This window comes from Labeo rohita, chromosome 20, assembly GCF_022985175.1.
Source record: "Labeo rohita strain BAU-BD-2019 chromosome 20, IGBB_LRoh.1.0, whole genome shotgun sequence".
Lineage (NCBI taxonomy): Eukaryota > Metazoa > Chordata > Actinopteri > Cypriniformes > Cyprinidae > Labeo > Labeo rohita.
The window spans coordinates 11,827,749-11,854,450 of record NC_066888.1 but is presented as its reverse complement, the minus strand read 5'-3'; the positions used below and the strand labels follow the sequence as shown (position 1 = coordinate 11,854,450).

At 36.6% G+C, this 26,702-nt stretch overlaps 1 protein-coding gene across 2 annotated transcripts; it reads right to left on the bottom strand.

Moving 5' to 3' along the window:
• Positions 1-2,924: 2,924 nt before the first annotated feature.
• si:dkeyp-72h1.1 (uncharacterized protein LOC799956 homolog) lies at positions 2,925-18,385 on the bottom strand. 2 transcript variants are annotated; one of them, XM_051137861.1, is made up of 4 exons: positions 18,176-18,385; positions 9,939-10,048; positions 5,638-5,803; positions 2,925-3,874 (listed from the first exon to the last, which is right to left on the bottom strand). In XM_051137861.1, exons 2-4 carry the CDS (start codon positions 10,023-10,025, stop codon positions 3,822-3,824), a joined length of 306 nt encoding a protein of 101 aa, XP_050993818.1. In that variant the 5' UTR covers positions 10,026-10,048; positions 18,176-18,385; the 3' UTR covers positions 2,925-3,821. The 2 variants fall into 2 exon arrangements, with proteins under 2 accessions (XP_050993818.1, XP_050993819.1); XM_051137862.1 differs by lacking the exon at positions 18,176-18,385 and adding an exon at positions 17,454-17,512.
• Between the last annotated feature and the right edge of the window lie 8,317 nt (positions 18,386-26,702).

Sequence of the window (26,702 nt, the reverse complement as noted above, 5' to 3'; positions counted from 1 at the left end):
TTACCTGTGGGAACTTTTTTGCAAGACGTGAAATATGTACCGGTAAGCACATATCACTGCAGTTTCCAACAGAAATGAACACTACAGGCTGTAAAACAGCGAGTGCTTGTAATTGTTTTCATACACAGTTATGATTACAGCTCCATATGTTTCACTTTCCGAAGGTAACAAGCTTGCTATGTAGTTTAGCCGGCACGGAATTGGACTTAAGATGCAGAATATTTGGGTACGAATTCTGTGAGAAAACATGACTCGTGATGAAAGAGCTAAAAAAAATGAGATAGAAAAACAAGCTAAAACTCAGTGGGCATTTCAAGTCAGAGCTGCGGTGACACGTACAAAGCCATCATTACATAAAACGCACCATTTGTACATTCATCTGTTCCAGGGTAAAAAAACGAACACTCTTTTAGTGCCACTCAGTGGACATTTCACATCAAATATATCACGAAAAGTACATGGTGCTACTTATTTCGCATCTTGCGGAAAAAGTTCCCACAGGTACGTTTTCTTCATGAGATCAGGTTGTGGTAACCATGTGGTAGCCATTGACTTCCATAGTATGGAGAAAATGCTATGGAACTCAGTGGTGTGTAAATGAAAGAATTTTCATTTCACTCTTTTTTTCAACAAAACCAAACAGCATCTATTAGAAACTCTTAGCTCACAGTAGGTTTGTCTTAGAGTTTTTTAATTAATTAAAATTTCCTGATAATTTACTAACCCCCGTGTCATCCACAAAGTTCATGTCTTTCTTTCTTCAGTCGAAGAGAAATTAAGGATTTTGAGGAAAACATTCCAGAATTTTTCTACATATAGTGGACTTTAATGGGGATCAATGGGTTGAAGGTCCAAGTAGCAGTTTCAGTGCAGCTTTAAAGGGCTCTACATGATCTCATCCAAGGAATAAGGGTCTTATCTAGCAAAACAATTGGTTATTTTTTATTTTAAAAAATAAAAATGTATAAACTTTTTAACCACAAATGCTCATCTCGCACTAGCTCTACATTGCACGTCTACGACTTCACGCATTACATAATCTGATTGAAAAGGTCATGTGTGGTTAGTTTAGGGTTGCATGATTAATCGAAAGCGATTGTCATGCGCATTTTTTTCAGCGAAGCTGGTTGTGTAATCAGCAGTAAATCTCCAGCAGGTGCTTTCAGATGGAGCAGCGTTTAGTACACAGAGCTGTGGTTCACTGAAAAGCTACGCAATATTGTGTTCATTATCGCAGATGATTTAATTGCGCGATTATGAAATCGAAAGAAATCGTTCGTGATAATAACAGCTGTTTGCGTAGCTTCTCAGTAAACTACGGCTCTGTGTAGAAACACTGCTACATCTGAAAGCATGTGAAAATATCACATTTAATAACGTTTTTACTCCAAACTCACTTCATAACGTCAGGCGAGTGTTGAGATGACGTGGCTTTTTACACAGAATAAGGCACGCATAGAGTATTCTAAGCAGTGATAAAGGCATTGCATTATATACTGTATTATAAGGAAAATTAAAGAAGAACTCATATAAAACCATACATTGGATAAACCATACATTGTCATTGTGTGTTTATTAGTCACGATGAATCAATGAAAGCAGTTAAATCTTCCGTTTAATCAGCTAGAGCGATTGTGACTTCCTGGGTGTCTTCTTCGGGCGTATTGGGAGTTTCCGCGCAAGAGCGCCCTCTGGCCTTCATATAGAGATTTACTGCTGATCACAGAACCGTGCTTCACTGAAAGATGTGCATGACAATCAGCTTTTGATTAATCGCAATTGCGATTAATTGTGTAGTTCGGTTTAAAAAGGTGGTGTAGATGAAAAACTCACCAACACCATTGTTTTACCTTGTTTTATAAAGGCCGTTTGACGTTCTTTGCACATTCGCTTTGTAAAAACTGGGTCGGTACTTTCAACTACGTCATGCAAGACCTTTCCAACGTGACTACGTAATGCGCCATGGATGCAGAGCTAGTGCAAAATGAGCATTTGTGGTGAAAAAGTATATAAACTTTATTTTTTTTTAGAAAATAACCGACCATTTCGTTAGATAAGACCCTTATTCCTCAACTGGGATTGTGTAGAGCCCTTTAAAGTTGCACTTAAACTGCATTTTGGACCTTCAACCTGTTGGCTCCCATTGAAGTCCATTATGTAGAGAAAAATCCTGGAATGTTTTTCTCAAAAACCTTAATTTCTTTTCGAAAAAAAAAAAAAAAAAAAAACATGAACATTTTGGATGACATAGGGGTGAGTAAATTAAAGTTAAAAATCAATACCCCCATTGAAATTTTGGTAGGATTTTTATTTCTGCAACCCAACTTTTGCACTGTGTTCGGTGTAATGATATTTTGGACACCACTGACATTAATGTATGGAATTCATAGTTTTGTGTTCCATAGAAGAAAGATCTATAGAATTAAAATGAATTGAAGCTCAAATAAACTCATTTTTAAACCCAATAAATGTCATTTTTAACACTAAAAAGAAAAGTTTATATAGACAAACACCTAAAATGAACTTGACAACCTTGTTTGGAAGTTAAAAATAAGTTTGTAAAGGCCTTACATAACCCCTATCTGCTTACTGCAGTTGCTGTTCAGCAAACATGCTGAAGATTATAACAGATTGTAAAGGGATCCGACAGTTGAGTTCATCAGGAAAAGTTTTATGAGGGTTGAGATGAAAGACAAGGGGGCTTTAGCCCCCCTAAAACTGCTCTAGCAATGCCTGTGGCTAGGAAATATCAACTGCTCAGAGCTGCTGATGCTGCTGGGCTGGAATAACTACTGCTCATGTCAACGCAGCATTCAACTAGAAGCGCCTTTGGCTAGTACTTGACATCTACCCACAAGAAATCAGTGATGTGTCAAGGCTGGATCCTACATACATTCATTTGATGAATCAACAGAGCACAGATGTAGAAATAACTGCCTTTAATGCTAAGTGATACTGCGCTGCATTCATTCCCATTCCCAGACAGATTATTAATAATTGAAGACCAATACTCAAACATCAAAAGAGCAGTAGATTTGTAACAGAATACAGTGATATTCAACAGACTCTGAAGCCCCCAAAGATTTTCCTTAGGAAGGTGACAGATACATTTTAATGGGTAAAATAATCATGTCTGAACATACAAACAGTAGTTTCATTTAAATTATGACGTACATATAGTGTAACAACAAATAAATGTCTAAGGCAAAGAAAGCTACATTTACAGCAGCTCGACGAACACTAGTAAATAAGCAGCAGCGATGTGAATAACAGAGACTTAATGCAAATGGCAAAGAGTATGTGCAAATCTGAAAAGAAAACACTAGTAGTAGTGTGTGAACGTGAAAACAAACCAAGATCTACTGTACATAGCGTAGAGTTTGAAATCTACATTTTATGCACTGTAGTTCATATTATCCAAAATCCATTTTCGCTGATATAATACATCAAATTAACATCCTGAAGCTATGTGCTTTTAATAGGAAGGAATGAAAGACTTTGGTCCAAAGCAAATAAATACATAAATGGATGCCAATCTCTAATTTAGCAGGCATAGGTGACTTCTAATGGGTATCATGGTGTTATTGAAGATCATTTACAACTCAATCACAGCAGCTGACTATCACTAGAGTTTGGCACGTGAGCTAGTTCGGTTAAGACAGTCTCTCAGGCCTCAGCTCCACCTAGGGGAGTGGAGGTCAACAGGTGGGCGGCTCTAGTGTGGATGATAGGCAGACCTAACTGGTGGAGTCTCCCATTCACTCCTGTCCATAATGAAGACATTCACAGTGATTGGCTGGATTGGTGCCAACCATCGCCCATTAGTTTTCCGTTCCCGTCGCGACCTCTTGGCTGTCTTCTGTGGGCTTGTCACCTTAAATACAACAGTATATTCAGTATATTCAGTTATCCCGTAAATTAAATCAACTGAGAGGTAAAAGAACCACTCTATAAGTGATCTGCATTCTGAAATGTGTTAAATTTACACCTTTTTTTACAGACAAGTTTTGGGTCAATATGAAATTCTGTCATTAATTACTCACCCTCATGTCATTCCAAACCCGTAAGACCTTCTTCAGAACACAAAATATGATATTTTTGTGTAATAAAGTCATTGAATTGTATTTGTTAGAATGGCCAAGGATCAACAATCTCCATGTAAAACTGATCGCGCAGACCAAACCAAACTTGGAGGGATGGTAGTACTCACACCGCCGACAACGTCACCAAGGCTACAGCGATTAAAAGTACAAAATTGCTTATAACTCCTAAATCATCAGTCGCAGGCTCAAGTGTCTTATGTTGTTGGAATCCTTCGCTCATGCTGGACAAAATGCATGCCTCATGATTCGATCGTGAGCCTGGCCAAATTTTGGGGTATTTTGGATTTTTTGAAAAACCTACTTTTGAACTAGCCCTAGGTTTTTCGCCTGATCAGAACCAAACCAGTGCAGAAAGATTCTCTGGAGAGTGAATATCAATAGTTATCAAAAAAAAGTTAAACTTTCAACTCACCATTGCAAAGGGATGCAAAACGTTCGAAAGGGGCAGGGACACTTTTAGTAAAATGCCTATAACTCTTGAACGAAATGAGATATCTTCACCTAACTCAGAACACTTATGTAAGAGCTCAGTCTCAGGTCAATGGACATAAATTGCAGAGTTTGGACATTTGGTGGTGCTATAAGAGGGAAAAAGATCCAAAGTACCACAAGTGTCTATAAGGACATTTGCGTATCTCAAAAAAACATGGCTGCCATTGGCCGTTGCGGTTTGTGCACCTACACAAGGTTAACTGAGGCCGATCAGAACAAAACTCAGTGGGCCCGTTTGACTCACTACCCAACTATCCAAATACTTTTGCGATCTAGTCCTATGTTTTTCGCTCAATCTGGAAAAAAAGACTGCAGTGCAATTCTCTGGACTCTCTAGGTCAATAATTATCAAAAAAATGTAAAAATTTACCCATTGGGAAGCTATAACGGGGTCGTTTAGAAAAGGGGCCTGTCCAAATTTACCTTAAATCCTATAAACAGTAAAGGAAAACTCAAACCTTCACAAAACCTGGTGAGTACATGTGACGGGTGATTCTAAACAAGCATACAAGGTTTTAAGGAGATTACACCACAGCTGGTGCTCTAACAATCATAAACGTTAAAAAACATCATATTTCTATTGTAAATTACCTGGATTGTCTAAAAATGCTTTTTTAAATGATTGATTTAGGTGGTTACAGGCTTGCTAAATAATGTGTTTCTTCATATGTGCTTAAATGCCTTAAAGCGCTTGAACCCCTGTAATCGCTGCTTGCAGCTACATTTTATTTTAATTTTCTTTGTGCACAAAAAGTATTCTCGTAGCTTCATAACATTTTCGGTTGACCCACTGATGCCACATGGACTATTTTAACTATGTCCTTACTGTCTTTCTGGGCCGTCGATGTGGCAATTGCATTGCTGTCTATGCAGGGTCAGAAAGCACTCCGATTTAATCAAAAATATCTTGTGTTCTGAAGATGAACGAAGGTCTTAAGGGTTTGCAATGACGTGAGGGTGAGTAAATAATGACAGAATTTTTAATTTTGGGAGAACTATCCCTTTAAAGGTGACATTCTTATAATGGTTAACATGAACTTACTTGCAGCCTGGGCCTGTTTGTCTCTGGGGTCGTCTGTAGGGCTCAAATCATCAGGAGGCCAGCGGAGTTCCCCGCTCTCCACCTCCCCGCTCTCAGTGGGTTCGACCACGATGGATGGCAAGCGTTTGGAAAGCTTTGGGAACCGTTCATGGGAGTCTGGGAAGATCTACAACACAGGGGTCATAAGAGGCCACAGTACATGACAGTTCAGTGAGCTGAAATGTATCTTAAAGTCTGAAAATTCTCAAAATGCCCTGACAGTTTTCATGAAACAGCATGATTTGACCTTTACTTTCTCTATTAAAGATCTAAGGACCTCATTAAACCATACAATTGGATGTAGTTCTAATTTCAGCAAAAACCTCACAAAACTTCGTATTTAATGATATATTAATATGATATGTTTTATCTACGCTTAGATATTTAAAGGAAAACAAAACAAAAATGCAGATTAAAAGAAGGAATAATTCACCCAAAAATGAAAATTCTGTCATTAAATACTCACCCTCATGTCGTTCCAGACCTGTAAGATCTTCGTTCATCTTCGGAACACGACTTTAGATACTTTTAATGAAATGTGAGAGTTTTTTGACCCTAATTAATAACAGAAATTTCATTTTTGGGTGAACTATCCCTTTAAGCCAGGGTGTTGTCAGGTCAATCTGTTTTAACCTTGTAAGCATTCAGCACTAAAGCCTACTTGAAATTTTCAGTGCATTCTCATTATAAGCAATCAGAGAATGAAATCTCTTTTTTCCTTTCCTGTGGGCAATCACTTATGAGTAAATATATGTTTACAAAAGCTCCCCTCCAGCGGTTCCATCAAAAACTCCTTGATGGGTTTTTATTAATGATGTGTTTGGCATTCACCTCACGCCTTGTGTGAGTCCTATTGCCTTAGCGCAGCCTTGTTTAGAGTTCATGAGAGCAGGATGTGACTCACGTTGTGTATGATTATTTCTCCACAATTGCAGTGAAGTGTGAACAAGAGCGTCTTGAGTGTGTGTCTGTGTGTTTGCAACATGTGGGCTATCAAGTGAGACATGAATGCTCTAAAAGCATCTGTAGCAAGCATTGGTGGAAAAGGGTGTGCATTGCATGTTGGTTTACGCAGCACAGAAGGAGCTTACATGACAGAGTGAATGACAGATTCAGACAGGGTTCATTCAGCTAGCATATAATGGCACTGCTCATCCTGTGGTAAAGAAAGGGTAATGATGATCGTTCCCTGAAAAGATTGTGACCTTTCGAGTCTCTCTTGAGTGTCTGAGAGGAATCTGAATTCATCTAGCAGGCTGTATGAACGATCAGGCGTCTGATTGGCTTTTCTCAGCGGTGTGAGCAAAAAGAAGGGACTCCAATCAGGCTGAAATGACGGAGGTAAAGCTTCAAATAGATCCATGAAGACCCATCACAGTCATCTTTAGGGTAACCAGAAAAACACTTAGCATGTATGTGTGTCTGAACTTAAGATGTAATCTATTTCTACCCTGCTTTCTGGAATAGTTGTAAAATGGCACTTGATGCACAGTCCACATGACTACAATTCTACTAAAAAAAACCCTATCCACAATATAACGGACACAAAGGAACAAAACTGTAAGGAGCAGTTCACATTCCATTGCATTTTCTATGTAAAACATGCTGGATGGACATGTTTGACTGTTGCATATACACCATGTGTCTTCTGAATCATCTCTGTGGTGCATGACATAACATTTCAATAACACAGCTCACAAGTTAAAAGAAGTTTAACTTTTACAAAATGCATTTCTAGAGATTGCATTTTTTCATCCCACTTCCCTGCATCTCACGTTGTTAAACACAAAAACACATTATGTGTATATGGCCATTTAAAGACTTTCAGAAGCTTTAAAGTATGTGCATCCACAATTGCATACTTCCTTAGTATGTGAAAGGTTCAAGTACGTATGTTCTAATAATGCTTTGTAAAGTCCCATTAAGTTGAAAATGTTATTTTCAAATGTTCTCTGCATGTTCAAAACATCAGTTTTTAAATGTTTTAAAAACTTTTTGTTGTTGTTGTGTCAATGTTAAAGGGACAGTTCACCCAAAAATGAAAATTACTCAGTTATTTACTCACCCTCAAGCCATCCTTCTGACTGCAGAAGGTCTGGGAACTTTGGCCGCTTTGAATGGCCAAGGCCCGCTCAAGAGGCCATATGACTACAGGTAAAGCAACCAATCAAGTTTCATTTTGTTACGCTTCATGTTTATTACAGACCGGTGTGTAAAACTCTTCTATGCTGCGAACGTAAAATTTTTCACATAATTTTGAAAATCCAGCGTTTAGTTAACCCTAATAGGCGCTCGTTGTCAAAGTTGTAAACACGACAGCTTTCTTCTTACGTGAGGGGGCTTGGTGCCACAGCATTTTTGTTTCCAGGCGGAACGTTGAAGAACATGACACACACGTCTCTCGGAAATCCTGTATAATCTAACCAATCTGATGATGATTTCGAAACTCCTGAAGTGTTTCCAGCTAAGCATGCCTTATGCATCAGACGTTTAGCCAATGGTCTTCGGGCGTGACGTCTGAGGCTGCGACTATCCTAGGTATAATATTTCTTCTTTCAGATGAATACAGTCGGAGTTATATTAAAAAATGTCCTGGCTCTTTCAATCTTTATAATGGCAGTGAATGGGTGTTGAGATTTTGAAGTCAAATAAAGTGCATCCATCCACTATAAGAAGTACTCCACATGGCTCCGGGGGGAGATAAAAAACTGGTCATGAATTAGAAATACAAAATGAGGAAGTATAAAGAAAAATGCTGGAGGATTTTGATGTAAGCCAAGAGAAGACTGGTTTTCCTTTGCTGGAAAACTTGGTTCTCACGAGACTAGCATATTTTCTTTTTTTTTTTTTTTTGGCTTTTTATGCCTTTTATTGTGATAGGACAGTAGAGAGATGACAGGAAAGAGCTGGGAGGAGAGAGGGGAGCGGGATCGGTAAAGGACCTCGAGATGAGAATTGAATTCAGGTTACCGTGAGCGCAGTTGCGCTACATGTTGACGCGCTAACCACGAGGCTATTGGCACTGACAGACTAGCATATTTTCACCGGAGCTTACGCTATATCTACGTCCTATGTCATTTGCTGGAACGCCACTCTCCCATAAACACACATATGACTATTAGCGGAAGCTAGAGATTACGATTATTAAGTTTTAAATATGGATATTTTTCTTACACAAATGCATTGATTAGCTTCAGAAGGCCTTTATTAACCCTCCAGAGCAGTGTGGAGCGCTTTTTTATGCTGGATGGATGCACTTTATTGAATTTCCAAGTTTTAACACCCATTTACTGACATTATAAAGCTTGGAAGAGCCAGGACATTTTTTATACAACTCAGATCGTATTTGTCTAAAAGAGGAAAGTCATATACACCTAGGATGGCTTGAGGGTGCGTAAATCATGGGGTAATTCTCATTTTTGGCTGAACTATCCTTTTAAGGGAGCATTTTTCATCATTTTGCATTTTGCAAATTCACAAGAAAATATCAAGGTTACTTTTTCACAAGTTTGTTTTCCAATTATTCACTGACACCTCTTCTGTCCCTGTGTTGAGACAAACATTTTGGTCACATTTTAGTTTGGTGACCAATACTAATTCTAACTATTATCTACAATTTTTATCTCAATAAACTATTATTAATAAGTATCGTGGTTGTTAAGTTTAGGTGTAAACGAAGGATTATAGGTTCAAAAATATAGTGCAGAATAAGGCATTATGTGAATGGCGAGTAAGTGCAGAGGAACTTCCTTCAGCCTGGTGCTTATTAATTTCACTTTTAGTGTGAAAAGGCCTCTACAGCTGCCAGAAATATAACTTTAGGGTTTTTTGTTATTAAAAATAAATAAGCAAGCCCAGCCCTTTTCATTTACTTTTCATTAAAAGTAACTTAAGTAATGCAATTAGTTACTTTTTTATAATGCAGTACTGTAATGTTGTTGTTTCTTTAATATTTAAATTAACCATTAAATGAGCTAACATACATGTAAAATAATAAACGTATTTAAAATAACTCAAGCCAATATTTCACGTCCATGCATTCCCTTTGTCTTTTTTTTTTTTTGGCAAATGGCAATTTGTTGTATTCAGATGATCAGTATCTGTATTAAATCCCTTTATTTGTTGTCAAAATGACCAGCTACTGTATATATTATCCCTTACTTGTTTTTGTTTCATTAGCCTTGATCCTTTGGCTTGAATAAATCACTGATATGAATTTCAAGACAGCATCCAGCCAGTTGACCGAGAGAAGATCAACCCACCTGAAAAGAGATGTTCTGGTCCTCAGACGCGCCGCTCACACCGTAGTCTCCCACCGCAGATTCGCAGCTGTTCATCACCTCCGTCATGCTGCCCAGTGACAGACTTAAACCTACAACAAGTCAGAAGGAAGTGAATTTACACTCTGATAGTCACAGCGTCGCTCGGTCCACTCATTTGCCTATGAATGTGGGAGAGACTGATTCAGATGAGCCACCTGCAATAACCACAGCTGGGTTATTTTCTCATCTATGAAAAGATCCTGCCAAAACCGTCCAGCCAATCCGTGCGCACCTACCATAATTTTATGCAGAGCAAGTCTATACATAGTTTGTTATTCAAATCAGCTCTTCCACCATTTTCGAAGGAAATTACTTTCACACTCATCAGCTAAAATCAAGAGCGGGGATGCATTCAGTGGGTCGCAATAATATCAAGGCAGTTCTCCAATTCATTCTAAATGCAAAACTCAACTAGGAGAAGAAAACTGAATGGCACCAAACATCCATTTGTGAGACGTATCTGTTCCCGTATTAAAACTGAACAGCTAAGTACTTAAGTTTAAAGAACCAATAAATGTTTAATTCTTAAGGTAAACCATACAAACATCATTTTTCATACTATTTTAAGTCTTATTTTGATGTAACAATGTGGTTATATATAAGTGTTTGAGTTGTTTACTTACTTTTTTAAATGAGTCTTCCCATTAATGACATTATATTGTTCATTCAAACCGGGGTTGCCAGGTTTTCACAACGAAACCTGCCCAATCGCTACCTAAAACTAGCCCAAAACTATCCCGAACACATCTCAAGTGGGGTCCCCCATTAAAAATCGAGTTTGGATCACTTTTTTGGTGTCGCTTAAACCCGTAGACATGAAAAACCACAGACTTGGCAATACTGATTCAGACTGATTTGCGAACACAGAATGCGCACAAACACGAGGTCAATTTCATCTTTTCTTTAGAAAAATGAACGATTCATACACTTTTTTTAATGTTATATTTTGTAATATTGGCATTGTTTTATTTTTGCATGGACAGACTGTGGTGGATATTTTTCATTGACTCTTTGGTGGATGGTGACAAGCCAATGTATTTATGAGTAAGTCATTGAATCATTCACTCAAACAATTTGTTCATAAACACTTATTCATTCAGGAGAAAAAATAATGTGTCTTGCTCCTCTTTGAGCAAGACAGTTATTTTAACCCGATCTCATGGCTAATTTGTACGAATTAGTACGACCTCACTCGTACGAATTTGTCCGTTTCCCCAATTCGTATGAGTTCACCTGAATGACCTACCCCTAACCTCACCCCTAAACCTACCCGTCATGGGGTCTAGACAAATCATTCAAAATTTAAAAGTAAGATTGTGTAAAATATGTACAAACTGGTCATGAAATAGCTAAAGTAACTGTAAAAATTGCATCTAAAGCCCAAAGTATACTTCACTTTTTACATGTACACTGTATGTGTACTGTGCGTGTGACGCAAATTTCATTATTAGAACAGTACAAAGGCCACCCGATTTTTGTCACCACACGTACTTTGTACGTGCAGGCTGCACATACGCAATGAATTTGTTTTGCACTAATCAGTTGTTCCACAAGGTGGCAGCACTGGCCCGGGCCGCTGTTTCACAGTAGAAAATGAAACTAAAGAGACATAACAACAACAACAAAACAGCGGAGACAGCAACAACAGCTATCCTTAAATGTAAACTAGTCTTTAAAGTTGTTAATCAGAAAAGCGCATGATAAATAAAGATATTTTCTCTCAAAAGAAAGAGTCGACTCAGAGCCGCCTTAAGGAGTCATCATATTTTCAAATCTTTTGCCTGTTACCGATCTGCATCACTATGTAGCATATTAGCATAATCCCCAAAATACGAACAGTCTGACCTGCACAAAAACACTTCTGCTAGTTAGTGTGTTCACATCATGTTGAGAAGATGCTGTGTTCTGCGCTGTGAACACAAGTTTGTTTTGTTTTCATTGCTGAAATTCATTTTTTTCTACAACACCACAGCAATACAATTCAAACCTTTTGTTGTGTGCTTGTAATTTTACAGAGGACTGCTTCTATAATCTTGGCAAGTTCAACACCGGATTTGTTAAATGCTTGTCAATGAAAGATAAGTCCGTACCTTCTTTATTTGGACCAACAAGTGTCTCCAAACCACAACCTGTAAGTACGATTGATACATTATGTGTACATTTTCAGCTGAGTGCTCAAAATGTGCTAATATGTAATGTATAACATTACCTAGTGTAGCTTTAGGCCCACAGAAAATGTCTATGTATACTTGTTCCTGTTTTCAATAGCGTTGCATACTGTGCTGTAACATGCTGTACAGCTGTACTGAACAACACTGGTAAAATGATGCTACCCTCTCCTGACGGTATGCTCTGCTCACATGCTCTGGTAATAATAGTTTTGTAGAACTATACATTATTTTGACAATTAGTCAAAAACAGTTATATCTGATTCTGTTTCATAGAACTGAATAAAAATAATATATTGAGATTTAATATTCATATATTTTCTGTCCAATTTTATTGTTACTTTCAATAAACGCTGTTATTTTAATGGCTTGTTATTATTGAGTTAAATTAGTTAAATAAGTCTTACAAAATGACTATATTATTTCATAAAATAATAAATAAATATTACAAAGCAGTTTTAGTTTCGGCCAAGAATTTTCATTTCGGTACATGCCTAGATTTTTATGTAAAAAGAAATGTTTTCAGGGTGATACAAGACCCCACTGTGAAATTATCTTGCTTATTATACGGCTACTTGCCACATATGTAAATAACTTAACACAAAATATGAATTTCATCATATTTTATTACCTCAAGACAACTCGCAGTACCCGCTGCAGCTGTCTGTTATCAGTTGTGGCAGTTTTTGTCGTAAAATAACAGATCACTAGATGGTGCAATGAATATCAGAAATGAGAATTGCCATTAGCCGAGTAAATTTATGAATGAATGACGCATAGTAGTTCTGCTCTAAGCATGGACAAGTTTTTGAAAAGACAACAAGTGTCAGGTAAACGTAAAGTAGATGATGAATCTACTACAAAGATCGCAACTACAACAAAGTGAAAATTGAGAAAATCTGTTTAAAAAAACAATGAATGCTGTTATATTGTAAAAAAAAAAAAAAAATAGTACATAGCAAAGCTACATTCTTTACTTTTAATGTTTCTACTTTAAAAGTGACTAGTTCTTTGTTTAGGAATTAGACTAAAATGACGCTTTCCAGAGTGCATGTGTCGACCGCCAGTCAAATGGAGTATACTTTGGAAGGCTGTGAGTTTGACTGTACGCATACGCTAGCATGTGTGTAAAAACCCTATAATGATAAAAATCCATGCAGTGGTTTTTAATTAATCTGTAAAAAATAATATTCCCTTTTTCAAATCGAGCCGTTCTCAGATGGTGTGCCGTCACACCGACAGAGGCCGCTCCCACAATAGTTGATTGACATGAGCTCTTACCTCAGATCAGCTGTAACAGTCCAGTAACTTTCCTTGTTTCGATGCCAAAGCAGGGATGTAAGTTAGACAAGAATATCTCAGATTGAGCGATTGAGGTGTTGTGTTGCTGGATGTAATAATGAACATAGTGGTCGTCATTTACTCCCTACATCTGAGCCCTGAAGATGCAGTGGATTACGTTTGTTTGTGAATGGAATGCACCTCCCAATCTACATATATCCGTCTATGTTCACGCAAATCATTCATGATCCAGCTTCACTTACAGCAGAAGTGTGTATAAGCGTTTTTTTATGAATCTTTGCGAACGCCTTTCCTTATAACGTGGTAGTTAGGAAGTTTAGCGGCTAAACGCGGCTAAATGCAACTAAAGTAAACAAGATCATCATTCCACAGAGAGTAGAGAGGGGCGGGGTGAGCAGAGCTCATTTGCATTTAAAGGAACAACCCCTTAGAATGAGATGATTTTTGCTGAGCTCATTTTGACAAGGTAAAAAGGGTGTTGTTTTACAAAACCGTTGAGAATTTTTAATCAAAGTATATTAGAGACTTTTCATTAAGACCCTAAAGAATGATATCAACTTGTGGAAAATGGGCATTCAATGACCCCTTTAAGTGGGCATTTACATGACACTGTTTTCCAGGATTGCCAGGTTTTCACAACAAAACCCACCCAACTGCTACTCAAAACTAACCCAAAAATAGCCCAGTCGCGTTTTGAGGGGGGACCCCATTAAAAATCACATTCTGGGGGTTAAAATTCATGGATTTTGCCAGGGTTCCAATGGTAAAATTACCATTCCAGGGCCTAAATATTACTTTATTGGGTTTGCTTCAACCCACGGACATGAAAACGTATTAAAGTAGCCTGATTCCGCTGGAAAACCACGGACTAGGCAACACTGCTGTTTTCAACTAAAACCGGAAAAAATTTACACGATAACAGCCTTCTAGGAGCCTGAAAATGCAAACTTTTAAAAACGTTTTAAAGTGCAAGTGTTTAAAAAAGGATACTGTTATCTGAAAATGAAGATGTCATGTGCACGTGTATTACATGTTCAGGCTATAGGTGCAGGTGCGTAGTGTTTCTTCAAACTACTGGCCTGGCATGCATAATACAGCCTTTTTAGTAATTTTCCAAGATTCATGTTAACAAGGATCGCAAAGGAAAAGCCTTTCCATTTCTAGCACATCGTTCTCGTAAAAATATAACCTAAAATGTAAGATACTGAGTATCAATTCTTTGTTTATTGAACAATATTATGACAGCACTCTTGCTCGTGTGATACTGCTTAAATAATACACAGGAAAGACTGGATACATTTACATGAAGCTCACATGAGTACGGCTGGCTTGCATAATCTATCTGCCGCATGATCTGTCTAATGCGACGTGGAGCAGCTGGTGGTCCTGAAGGCTGATTCCTCAGCCCTCCGCATGCCACATATGCACACCGTCCTGGCTGAATGATGAAGGCTAGGTGACTAACACAGCCCTTTACCATGAAAACGTGCATTAGCACATATGGTATTTGTTTGATAAAGAATGCATTTTGTTATTTACTTTTTATTATTAAATGCTGCATAAAAGTCATGCATGCATGCATACAATGCTGCTCGTTCACTACACTGCACATTCCCAACAAACCTGCTTTTTTAATCTGATGACATGCATACTATCACCTAATCATTTGCATGGATAAAACCAGTATCCAGGCTTAGCTGATCTGAGATAAGGTTGTGAAGAGACCACAATGATGCTTCTTATGCTTTGAAGTAATGAGAAACAGCAAAGCTCCAAAGCCAGACAGGTGACAGATGAAATGAGAGAGTCCTTCACTCCAGATCAGCCACTTTAAAGATACTTTTGTTTTATCTGCGAAACCAAAGGTCCCAGTAGAGAGGATATTATGCTGTCATTATCATTGTAGTTTACCCTTGATTCCATTTGGGAACTGGGTGGCTCAAGTGAATCAAAGGACGATGGATGCAGTGGAAAAACTGGGGGTGAGCAGATGAAAGAAACTAGTAATAAGCAGTACTATAGAAGAACAGGATTAAAGGATAGCGAAAATGAAACGATCAAGAAATAAACTGTTTGGACCAAAGAAAAGACACCTATACGCCTGATAAAACAGACCCACAAGCTACAATCTTCCAGGATCGTAGCAGTTCAAAGACTCAGCATGAAAAATCATTCCCAAATAAAAAAAATAAATAAATGAACTTTTGACTAAAAGCACCATTCAGATTAATTAGCAGCGCACGCAGATGCTGGATGGCAGACAGATAAAGAACCTAAGCTGTTTATGTTCCCTGCCTTTAATGTTGGTTGAAAATGGACTGATTATTCATGCCCGCTATTATGCTGATGGTGACCAGCACAAACGCAGCTCACTCCCCAGACCCTTGTTAGCATACAGGCTTTTTCACTGGTGAAAGTGAGCGGCAAAGACAAAAGAGGCTTGAGTGAGGGATCAAAGGGCTGTGCGTGTGCTTGGTGCCATTTATAGTGAGACAAAGCGCTGTGGAAGACTGGCTTTGTAGGCGGCCACACAAAGACTTCATATGCTCATCAAAATATTTTCAGATGGGCAACCCTGAAAAACACTGCAGGTGTTATTGTTGGCCATTGCACTTTTGAGTATCTGTTGTTTTAAAGAGTCCCATGCTCTGTAAACTCCTGCTGGAGTGCATGCTGGTTAGTTACAAATGCTATTTTCACCATTTTAAAGGTGTCTCGCTGTGCGTGGCTCTGTGTTTCTGTGAAAAATAGAGATGGTATCTGAATAATTTAATATGACTGGGTGCAACGACAGACCTCACCCCCTTCCTGGTGGCATGGAAAATCTTACTCAAATCTAGGCAAATGACCGATACTGAACTGACTGGAGCTACAGTCAGCTTGAAGCAATAGCAAAACTCTTGTAACTAAATGTTACAATCACAAACCACGTGCAAAACATTTAAAATAACATACTGCTTTTATAATAATTGATAAAACGCCAGAGCGTGATTGCAAAACAAGCCATTTCACGGAACAAAAACATACAATCACATGCAAAATTGGAAAAACAGATCAATGAATACAGCATTGAAAAGCCATTGTTTGAAACTTGCCAACAGAAATGATCAAACAGTAATAAATCTGCTTATCGGTCCATCGGAATTGCGTAAAGTAGCTATGAAATGAGTTCTACAAGGCTTCAAGTTTACATTTTTACCTAAGATTTATCTTCTGACCAAATCTACTGACCAAAAAATGGGGTGAAAAACCAAAGGAGACCCTCAGTCACGAACTTCCCTTGCACCTTTTTCCATACAGTGAAAGTGAATGATGAAACTAAGATGTCCATTCTTTTTGTGTCTTAAGAGCAATGTAATGGGATACATAAATGTTGCTAGTTTACTAACTAGTTTCCTGATAGGAGAGTTGTTATGGACAACCCTTACAAAAATTAACCATGGTTTTATTATACAAATGAAACAAAAAAAATTTACTATACCCAGACAGCACATGTATACGCCTGCAAGATGTCTATTAACAATCACATCATCTGGAAAGCATCTGCTGTTTACAAACATCTGATAGACGTCTGTAAGATGTCAATTTTACATACATTCGAAATCATAAACATCTTAAAGACATCTAATAGACGTCTATTTGACATCTGATAGGAAACATCCTATAGACGTATTGCAAATGAGCAAACACTCTAAAAAATAAAGAGTCAAAGAGATGTCTCCATGATGTATGTGTGCTATCAGGGTAGTTAAACCATGGTAACCACAAACTGACCATGGTTTTGCTACACTTTGCTACTACATTGTTACACAAATGGTAATCAATACGCCAAAAAAAAAAAAAAAAAAAAAAACACATGGTTACTACACTATTACTATAATTAAACCACCATGGTTAATTTTGTTAGGCTATAGCAAGGCCAGAATGTTATTAAAATATTATTAACACCATTAAAAATGTATTTTATTATATTTATTTGTATTACCTTTTTATGAATCCAATCCTCCGCTAGAATATAGTGCCTTGCTGTTATGCAACAAAATAACGATCCACTATCGGTGCTGCGCAGTGATATCCTGCACAAGTATTGACCAATCAGCGTCCAGACCGTAACTATTCGTTGTTGTTATATCACTTTTTCCAACAAATAATTAGATAAGATTATCCTACCTAAGAAGTGTCAGGTAAAAAGATTATGTTACTGATTTCAGGGATACCCATATAACTTGTAATCAGTGGCAGGTTACATTTAAGAAATTATTCACGTAATTCACATCGTAATTCACACAAATTAGAAAGACATGAGGGTAAGTAAATGAAAACAGAACCATTTCTTTAATATCAAAATGATGGTAATACTTTCATAATTAAATCTCAATGCATATTAATGGTAATGGTAATAGAAATACGAATAATAATGTACTCTGTCTTGATAATTACTTTAATTAGAGCACAGCATGCGCTGCCATAAATTGAGTGATCTCAAATTTTCGTATTGTTCTTTAAAATCTTGCGTCTGCACCAGAAACTTATTTCAGTACAGGCTACACCTATTCAAAGTCACTTAATCAGTCGCACAAGGCAATGCATCTTTCTCAAAAGAATGAAAATATTTGACACAGTTTTGGTGCACTAAATGCTATTGAGTGATCCTCAGGCAGTTGTGCATGGCATTTGTACGGCTGGTGTGTAAAGTGCTCATCATACCTGTAGCCTTCCGAAGTGTTGGCTCTCCGCGTAAAGCCCGTGACTGCTGCTCTTTCCAGTGGATGTGTGTGCTAGACTCAAGTCAGATTCTCCCAGACTGAAGCGCTGTTACTGTTACCTCAGAACGCGCGCCTGAGATAGCGACTGTAATTTCATGCGCACTCACCCGAGTCACAAGAGCACGACTGTGTGCGAGTGTGAGCGCGGGCGTCTGAGTGAGTGAGTGAGTATGTGTGAGAGAGAGAAAGACACCTCTGGCTCTTCACGATGATTTTAGGATACAGATAGTTTAGTGTACCTTACTATGGTAGGTTTGCCATAATTCAGATATTGGTTATGCAGATAACCAACAGGCTATCAATATCTTGATACCCCAGGTAAAATATATACAGATGCAGGGATCTTATGAGATTGTGAAACGTTTAATATCCACTGGAAATCATGTCCAGCAGTCTCTTTGAATGTAAATGGCCACCTTTTCACATATAATCTCTTAAATTCAAGGATGATTTATTCTCAATCATGCATTTTTAATTAAAAAGAATGTAAATTGTTAATAAAGTAATGTTGATTATGCTGCCAGGGTGTAAACTACTTACTACAATCTAAAAATATACTATAAATGTGTTAACATCTAAATTAACTGTTTTCATGAACAAAAACAAAATTTTAAGGTCTATAGATTGAGTAAAATATCCTTTTTATATAATATACTTTAGTATTTTGTGATTTTTTTTTATTGACTCAAATATTATACATTGAACGTTCTCCTTACAATTTTTATATTAGTCACTGCAACCAACCTAAAGCAATGCATTATTGAAAGTGGACAAACATGATTTAGTTTATTAACAATTTTATTCAGAAGTCTAATAAAATCTATAAAATTTACTGTTGATGAACATAATGCTTAACACTATCAGAAGGATCATATAATCAGATCACTTTGTGATTAAACAGGTTGCTTTGCAAAGTTTCTTCCATCAAATTTGCATTAATGAAAAAAATAAATAAATAAATAAACAGGGTTTTTTTGCCAGGATATTATCCAGGAATTTTACAGTAACCGTAAAACACAATGCAATGAAGTGTAAAATTCAAAATGCATGTAAAACACCTATAAAAAAATAAACTTGGCAAATTCCTTCAGATTAATATAGTACATTGTGCCCTATTTTTATAATTTTTTTACAGTGTTATATTAATTTGACTGGTTACTGCCTGCATAATTGTTCCCTGCTATGATTTATCATGAGAAACTGGATTTACATGTTATGGAGAATGACATATTGTGAATAAGTACTTAAAAAAAGGATGAGAATTAAGTTAACTGACCTTAATCACAGCTGCCACACCATTAAATAACCCAAATCCAATCTATACCCATGCTGTTTTATTATAAAGGAGATTTTAAATATGTTTTTTTTTTTTTAAATAGGTCTCTTCTGCTCACCAAGCCTGCATTTATTTGATCCAAAATACAGCAAGCAGTAATATTGTAAAATATTTTTACTATTTAAAACAACTGCTTTCTATTTGGATATATTTTAAAATGTAATTTATTCATGTGATCAAAGCTAAATTTTCAGCATCATTACTTCAGTGTCACATGACCCTTCAGAAATCATTCTAACATCCTGATTTGCTGTTCTAGAAACATTGCTTCTTCTTCTTATTATCAATATTTATACCGGTTGAGTAATTTTTTTCAGTATTCTTTGATGAATAGAAAGATGAATCAGCATTTATCTAAAATAAAAATCTTTTGTAACATTATACGCTATACCATTCAAAAGCTTGGAGTCAGTATAATTTTGGGGGGGGAGGGGGGGGGGCGGGGGGGTTGAAGAAATGATAAAAATTGATACTTTTATTTAGCATGCTTTAAATTGATCATAAGTGATGATAAACACATTTATAATGTTACAAAAGATTTCAGATAAATGCTGTTCTTCTGAACATTCTATTCATCAAAGAAACCTAAAAAAATACCTACTCAGCTGTGTACAGCATCATCATAATAATAAATGGTTTTTGAGCAGCAAATCAGAATATTAGAATGATTTCCGAAGGATCATGTGACTGGAGTAATGATGCTAAAAATTCAGTTTGAAATCACAGGAATAAATTACATTTTAAAATATATTCAAATAGAAAACTTTTTAATAGTAAAAATATTAGAATTTTACTGTTTTTGCTGTACTTTGGATCAAACAAATGCAGGCTTGATGAGCAAAAGAGACTTCTTTAAAAAAAAAAAAAAAACATTAAAACATTTTGACTGGTAGAGTATTGTCTTGTATCCTCAAGCATTAATCCACATGACTGTTTACGATTATACTGTTTCATAAACAGTCAAATACTATTTATAATTGTCACAATGGTGTCACAATGTCATAATGATTATTAGTTATCATTTCAAGCTAATCAGACCAGAATATAATTTATACATTTTTAAATAATAAAAAATGATACTCTTCTATCACCACTGTCAGTTATGTGAGAATTGACTGTGAGAGATGAATTGTCTGGGGTATTTAAAGTAGTTTGCAAGTGATTGTGTTTGTGATGTAAAAAGTCATGACCTGTGGAGTTCACACACTCGCTTAACTATTAGGCTGTTATCTTACGCTGACATTTCTGTGTCAAATTACAGTGTGATGGAACGCACAGCGTGATGGAAAACAGGGCGAGAGGTCGAATGTCAGAGGTTACAGCATCTCACCTTCCGACTGGCTCAACCCTGATTCTGATGATGATGTCACATCGAGTAATGAGTGAAAGGAGATGCTGCCGTTCATATAGAGGCTCTGGGTGATCATCTCACAGCCCGGGATCCAGCAAAACCCAGACCTCAGTCTCTTGGCAGGCAGATTTTTCCAGTGGCTCTGTAACTTGACAAGGAAAGGTATCCATTTTGACACATATACCTCTGTGCATGTTAATTTTTAAACACAGAGTCAGTGTCAGTTCAGCGCAATGATCGTATTCCTGCACCAAAGATAGGAAAATTTAGTTATGATCACCAAAAGTGTTGCATTTCAAAAATATATCAACAAATTTTCAACTGAAAACAAAATGCTGCCTTTTCTGATTCTGATTTTTGCAATGACTTTTAAGTGACTGTGTTAATATGATTTATGAAGTCAGTTGACCTTATAGTTCAGCAAATATGGAAATTTTCAAAAATTTTGATCACCCTCAGTCTATCCAAGACATAGATGAGTCTTTTATCTGAACTGGTTTGGAGAAATTTAGTATTATATCACCTGCTCACCAATGGATCCTCTGGAGTGAATGGGTGCCGTCAGAATGGGAGTCCAAACAGCTGATAAAACATCACAATAATTCACACATTAGTCAATTAAACGCCTTGTGAAATGAAAAACTGCAAGTTTCTAAGAAACAAATCTGTCATTAAGGCATTTTGACTTTAAACCGTCACTTCTGCGAAAAATCAATATAATGGATAGAAGCCTTGAAGGATTTGTTTTTTACAAACATACAGGTTTTCACTTTACAAGATGTTAAATGATAGACTGGAGAGTGGATTAATGTATGTTTTTATCAGCTGTTTGGACTCCATTCTGACGGCACCCATTCACTAGATGATCCATTGGTGAGCAAGTGATGTATAATCTGTTATGTTAAAGAACAAATTCATCTATATCTTAACCTGAGGGCGAGTACATTTTCAACAAATCTTTATTTTTGGGTGAACCTTTTTTTTTTAATAGTGATTAGCAACTAGCAAATGTCCACTTTAACATTTTATGGCTTGAAAATTGTGCTTGTGTTTTATCATACTAAACTAAATGCCGCTTGTTTGATATTTTGTTATACTGTGCAAGACATTCCTACAGTTTTACGTATTCAAAGACTTGTGCCACTGTATGTGCTGACATTTATTTCTCATTAAAAAGACCAGACCGGTTTCTTTAGTCTCACATCAAACGCAAACTGAAATGCAATTTCCACAAGGAGTTCAAGAGGTTCAGGCTCAGGACCGAGAAACCGACTTGCAGACTTTGCTGACTAGCAGAGTAATTGAAATGTAGCGCTCCTCCTCTCCTCTTCTTTCCTCTTCACTCTTCACTTTATACGACTTGCTGTGTCTCTTTGAATGAAGAGCTCTGAACTCTGCGTGTGTGGAGGAGTGTAATAGACTGACCTTTCGGTAATTTTGCCATCTCGTATAAATTCACTTCGGGCCTGTTTTCTGACATTCTCTATTCATTCAACCAATTAGCACTTCATGCATCTGCCTACTCTCCCTCAGCTTTTGTGGAAGTCTCAGATTGAAAGCTTCTCTGAGAAAAATAAGTAATTTACTGAAATTTCTTTCAATATCCTGATGTCCTCTGACTAAAAAGGAATCTCTAACATCAGGCCGCAATGTTAAGTTTGATTGAAGTTTGAATACAAATCTTACTGATAGTGTGCTGTGTGGCTTTTTAACAAGTTGGAAAATTGGAAAATTGGAATAATTACTTACTCTATATCATCTCCAAATAGCACTACATACATACCAGTCAAATGTTTGAAAGCACTTTATGGAATTTACTGTGTTTTGTGTGCTGTTAATATTCTTTTGATTTAAAGACTTCAAACTAATTTCAAACATTTAAACTTAAGCTTAAATGTAATTAATTTTGTAGATAAATTTTGCCATATGAATTTCTTTATAAAACTAAAACTATTTTGAAAAGAGTGAGTTGAACTGGATAATGAAGTCAACAAGAGCTTCATCTTACAGCTTAAATATGTAAATTCCTTCAGTACTCTTTAAAAAGCAATTGTGGTTAAAAAAAAACATACCTGTTTCCAGGGGGAAACTATCCCAGAAAGACAAATGTTTTTTAACAGTAAGATTTTTTATGTTTTTTAACCAATTCTCTTCTGCTCAGCAAGCCTGCATTTATTTAATCCAAAGTACAGCAAAACAGTACAATTTTGAAATATTTTACTATTTAAAATAGCTGCTTTCTGTTTGGATATATTTTAAAATATAATTTATTCCTGTGCATCATTACTTCAGTCTTCAGTGTCACATGATCCTTCAGAAATCACTCTAATATGTTTGATTTGCTGTTCAAGAAATATATTATTATTATTATTATTATTATTATCAATATTTAAAACAGTTAAGTACATGTTTTCATGATTATTTGATGAATGGAAAGAAATTACAGAAATTAATACTTTTTATTTAGCAAGAATGCTTTAAATTCATCAAAAGTGATGATAAAGACATTTATAATGTTAAAATTATATTTCAGATAAATGCTGTTTTTCTGAACTTTCAATTTATCAAAGAAACCTGAAAAAAATCTACTCAGCTGTTTTCAACATAATAATAATAATAATAATCTTTTTAATCAGCACATTATAATATTGGAATGATTTCTGAAGGACTGGAGTAATGATGCTAAAAATTCAGCTTTGAAATCACAGGAATAAATCACATTTTAAATTAAAGCTGCAAGCAGCGATGAAAGGGCCCTCGCACACGGGCTCACCGCCGATAGGTGGCGAATGGTGGGCTATGCTTTTCACATAGTAAATTTAGGAGGAATATGTCAAAGTCATTTATATGTGCCAAACTTCCTGCTGCCAGTTGGTGGCGCTATGTCTATAACTAAATATTGGCATGTAGATGTGTTCAGGCCAGCACTTTTGTCAAATATATGAAGTTTGGTGCAGATTGAACATAGTATGCTTGAGCTAGTGTAAGACATGACATATCCTGCTGCCAACAGGTGGTGCTATGATTATACCTGAATATTGGTCTTTAGATGTGTTCAGGCCAGTACTCCTACCAAACATGTAAAGTTTGGTGCAGATCAGACATTGCATGTTTAAGTTAGTGTAAAATAAGTCATTTCCTGTTGCCAACAGGTGGCGCTATGATAATAACTGAATATTGGCCTCTAGATGTGTTCAGGCCAGGACTCTTATCGAACGTGTGAAGTTTGGGGCAGATCGGTCATTTTATGGACAAGTTACAACATCTTCTATTTCCATGGCAAAACATCAAAATTTGTCAAGCGGCCACGGACACGCCCTTTAATGAAAACTCAAGATCTTCACAATTTCACATCGCAAAGGCCTTTAGAGTAGATTAACTGAATTTGGTGTTGATCTGAACAAATCTCTAGGAGGAGTCTGTTACAGAGTAAAACATGTCACTTCCTGTTGCCAGTAGGTGGCGCTATGACTATAACTGAATATGACTATGGGCATGTGTTCAGGACCAGACTCTTATCAATCATGTGGAGTTTGGCGCAGATCAGACATTGTATGGCTGAGTTATAACAACTTCCTTTTTCATGGCGAATCATGGAAATTTGACAGGCCGCCACGGACACGCCCTCCGGTGAAAACTCTAGATCTTCGCAATTTAACGTCACAAAGGCCTTTAGATTAGACTGACCAAATTTGGTGTTGATCTGAATAAATCTCTAGGAGGAGTTCGTTCAAGTACGATGCCAGGAAATGGCAAAAATGAGACAAAATTTGCTGGAAAAATAAAAAATAACTGACTTCCTGTTGGTTTTCGGATTTTGCCCAAAGAGACTTTTTTGTAGGTATTGGTGTGTTACATATACCGATTTGCGTACAGGTACGTGAAACGTAGCTCGAGGCGCATTCCGCTGAAAGTGGATAGGTGGCGCTATCGAGCCATTTTGCCACACCCACTTCTGAAACCCATATCAGATGTAAATTTTCGCCAGTTCTGGTGCGTGTGCAAAGTTTCATGACTTTTCGTGCATGTTTAGGCCCTCAAAAATGCCATTCATTTTGGAGAAGAAGAAGAAGAAGAAAAATAATAATAATAATAATAATAAACAGAGCAATTCCAAGAGGGTCCTCGCACCACCGGTGCTCAGCCCTAAATATATATTAAAATAGAAAAAAGTTATTTTAAAAACTAAAAATATTTCAAAATTGTACTGTTTTTGCTGTACTTTTGATCATATAAATGGAGGCTTGGTGAGAAGAAGACACTTCTTTAAAAACATTAAAAATCTCACTGTTCAAAAACTATTGACTAGTAGTGTAATTGTGTTTAACCGAAGTAATCATTAGCATTTTTGTATGCTGAAATTTCAAACACAGATATGTCGAGAGATACAAAAAAAAAGTTGTGGATATATTAAATATTACATTATGTAAATGAATATTCAAATAAAATGTATTTTAATAAAATAACATCTTCATATCCTGCTGTTTCATTTAGTATAACACTGTAAAACTGCACTGAATGTTCTAAAATGTGGCAAATAGTAATTAATATAATATATAGAAATCTATTATAAAGAAATAAATACTTTTTTGAGCAAGAATGCATTATAAAGTTACAAAAGGTTTCTATTTTAAGTGAATACTGTTCTTTTGACTTTTCTATTCATCAAAGAATCCTGAAAAAGTAGCAGTTTACACAAAAATATTAAGCCGCACATCTGATTTCAACATTTATAGCACCTTATTTTTACCGTAAGAGTGGGTGCACCCATTTGTAAATTTAATGGGTCTGACTTCATGTCTCATCCACATCCAGCTACTTTTAGCTGTATAAAAGAGCTAGCTTTGCTGCTTGATATTGCAAATTGGATTGCATATTATTTTAATGTATTATCCTAATTATGAGCACACTGGTTTGTAGTGCAACAGTTTTGCCGTTTATTGCACGTTGTTATTCTTCTCGGTAGCGGATAATGAACCGGAAGTCTCGCCCATAGGCTTAACTCCGCGTTGAAGAATAAGGTGGACAAGAATGATTTCTGAAGGATCATGTGACACTGAAAAGTGTCATTCAGCTTTGCGTCACAGGAATAAATTGCATTTAGTTTCTAGCCAGTTTCTAGCTTTTATGTGATTCCTTGATAGCGGCGGTGGGCAAACCCACAACATGAATAAATAAATCCGTCACACTGTCCAGCAGCAGATACGAAGACCTGGTGCTCCCTCTGCTGCACAATGAATGTAACAAAAATAAAATAAACGTATGCATGTCTTATATGTCAAATGCAAATGTGACAGAGTTGAATGTGATATTCTATAAACATGAGCAGGTTTTTTTTTACCTACCCCTCAGACATACAGATCCAGAGTTCCAAATGTGACACATAAAAACAACTGTAACTTACTTCAGCTGTCTGATGCTTTTATATATTAGAAGGGCTTTCCTCTGTGAATCCTTATCGCTTGGCAACAGAAGCTGTTAGGTTTGAGGTGATTGGATGAGAGGAACACAAGGCAAAGCGTGACATTCAAGAAGCAGTGAATGAGTTAGTTTCCCCCACTTTCCATCAGTCAGAGCGGATTGGGAGAACGGCAAACCAAAAAAGGGAAAACGCAAAGTTTTCAAATAAACTCTACAGGGTATCTTTTTCTCTTATGTGTTCCCAAAAAACACCCCAGGGCACCAAAATGTAGGTAAAAGGCAGAAATTATGGTTGAGGTGGTAAAAATAATCCGTCCTGACACTTACAAGCTCCCACAGAGATTTGAAGCTCTCTGCTTA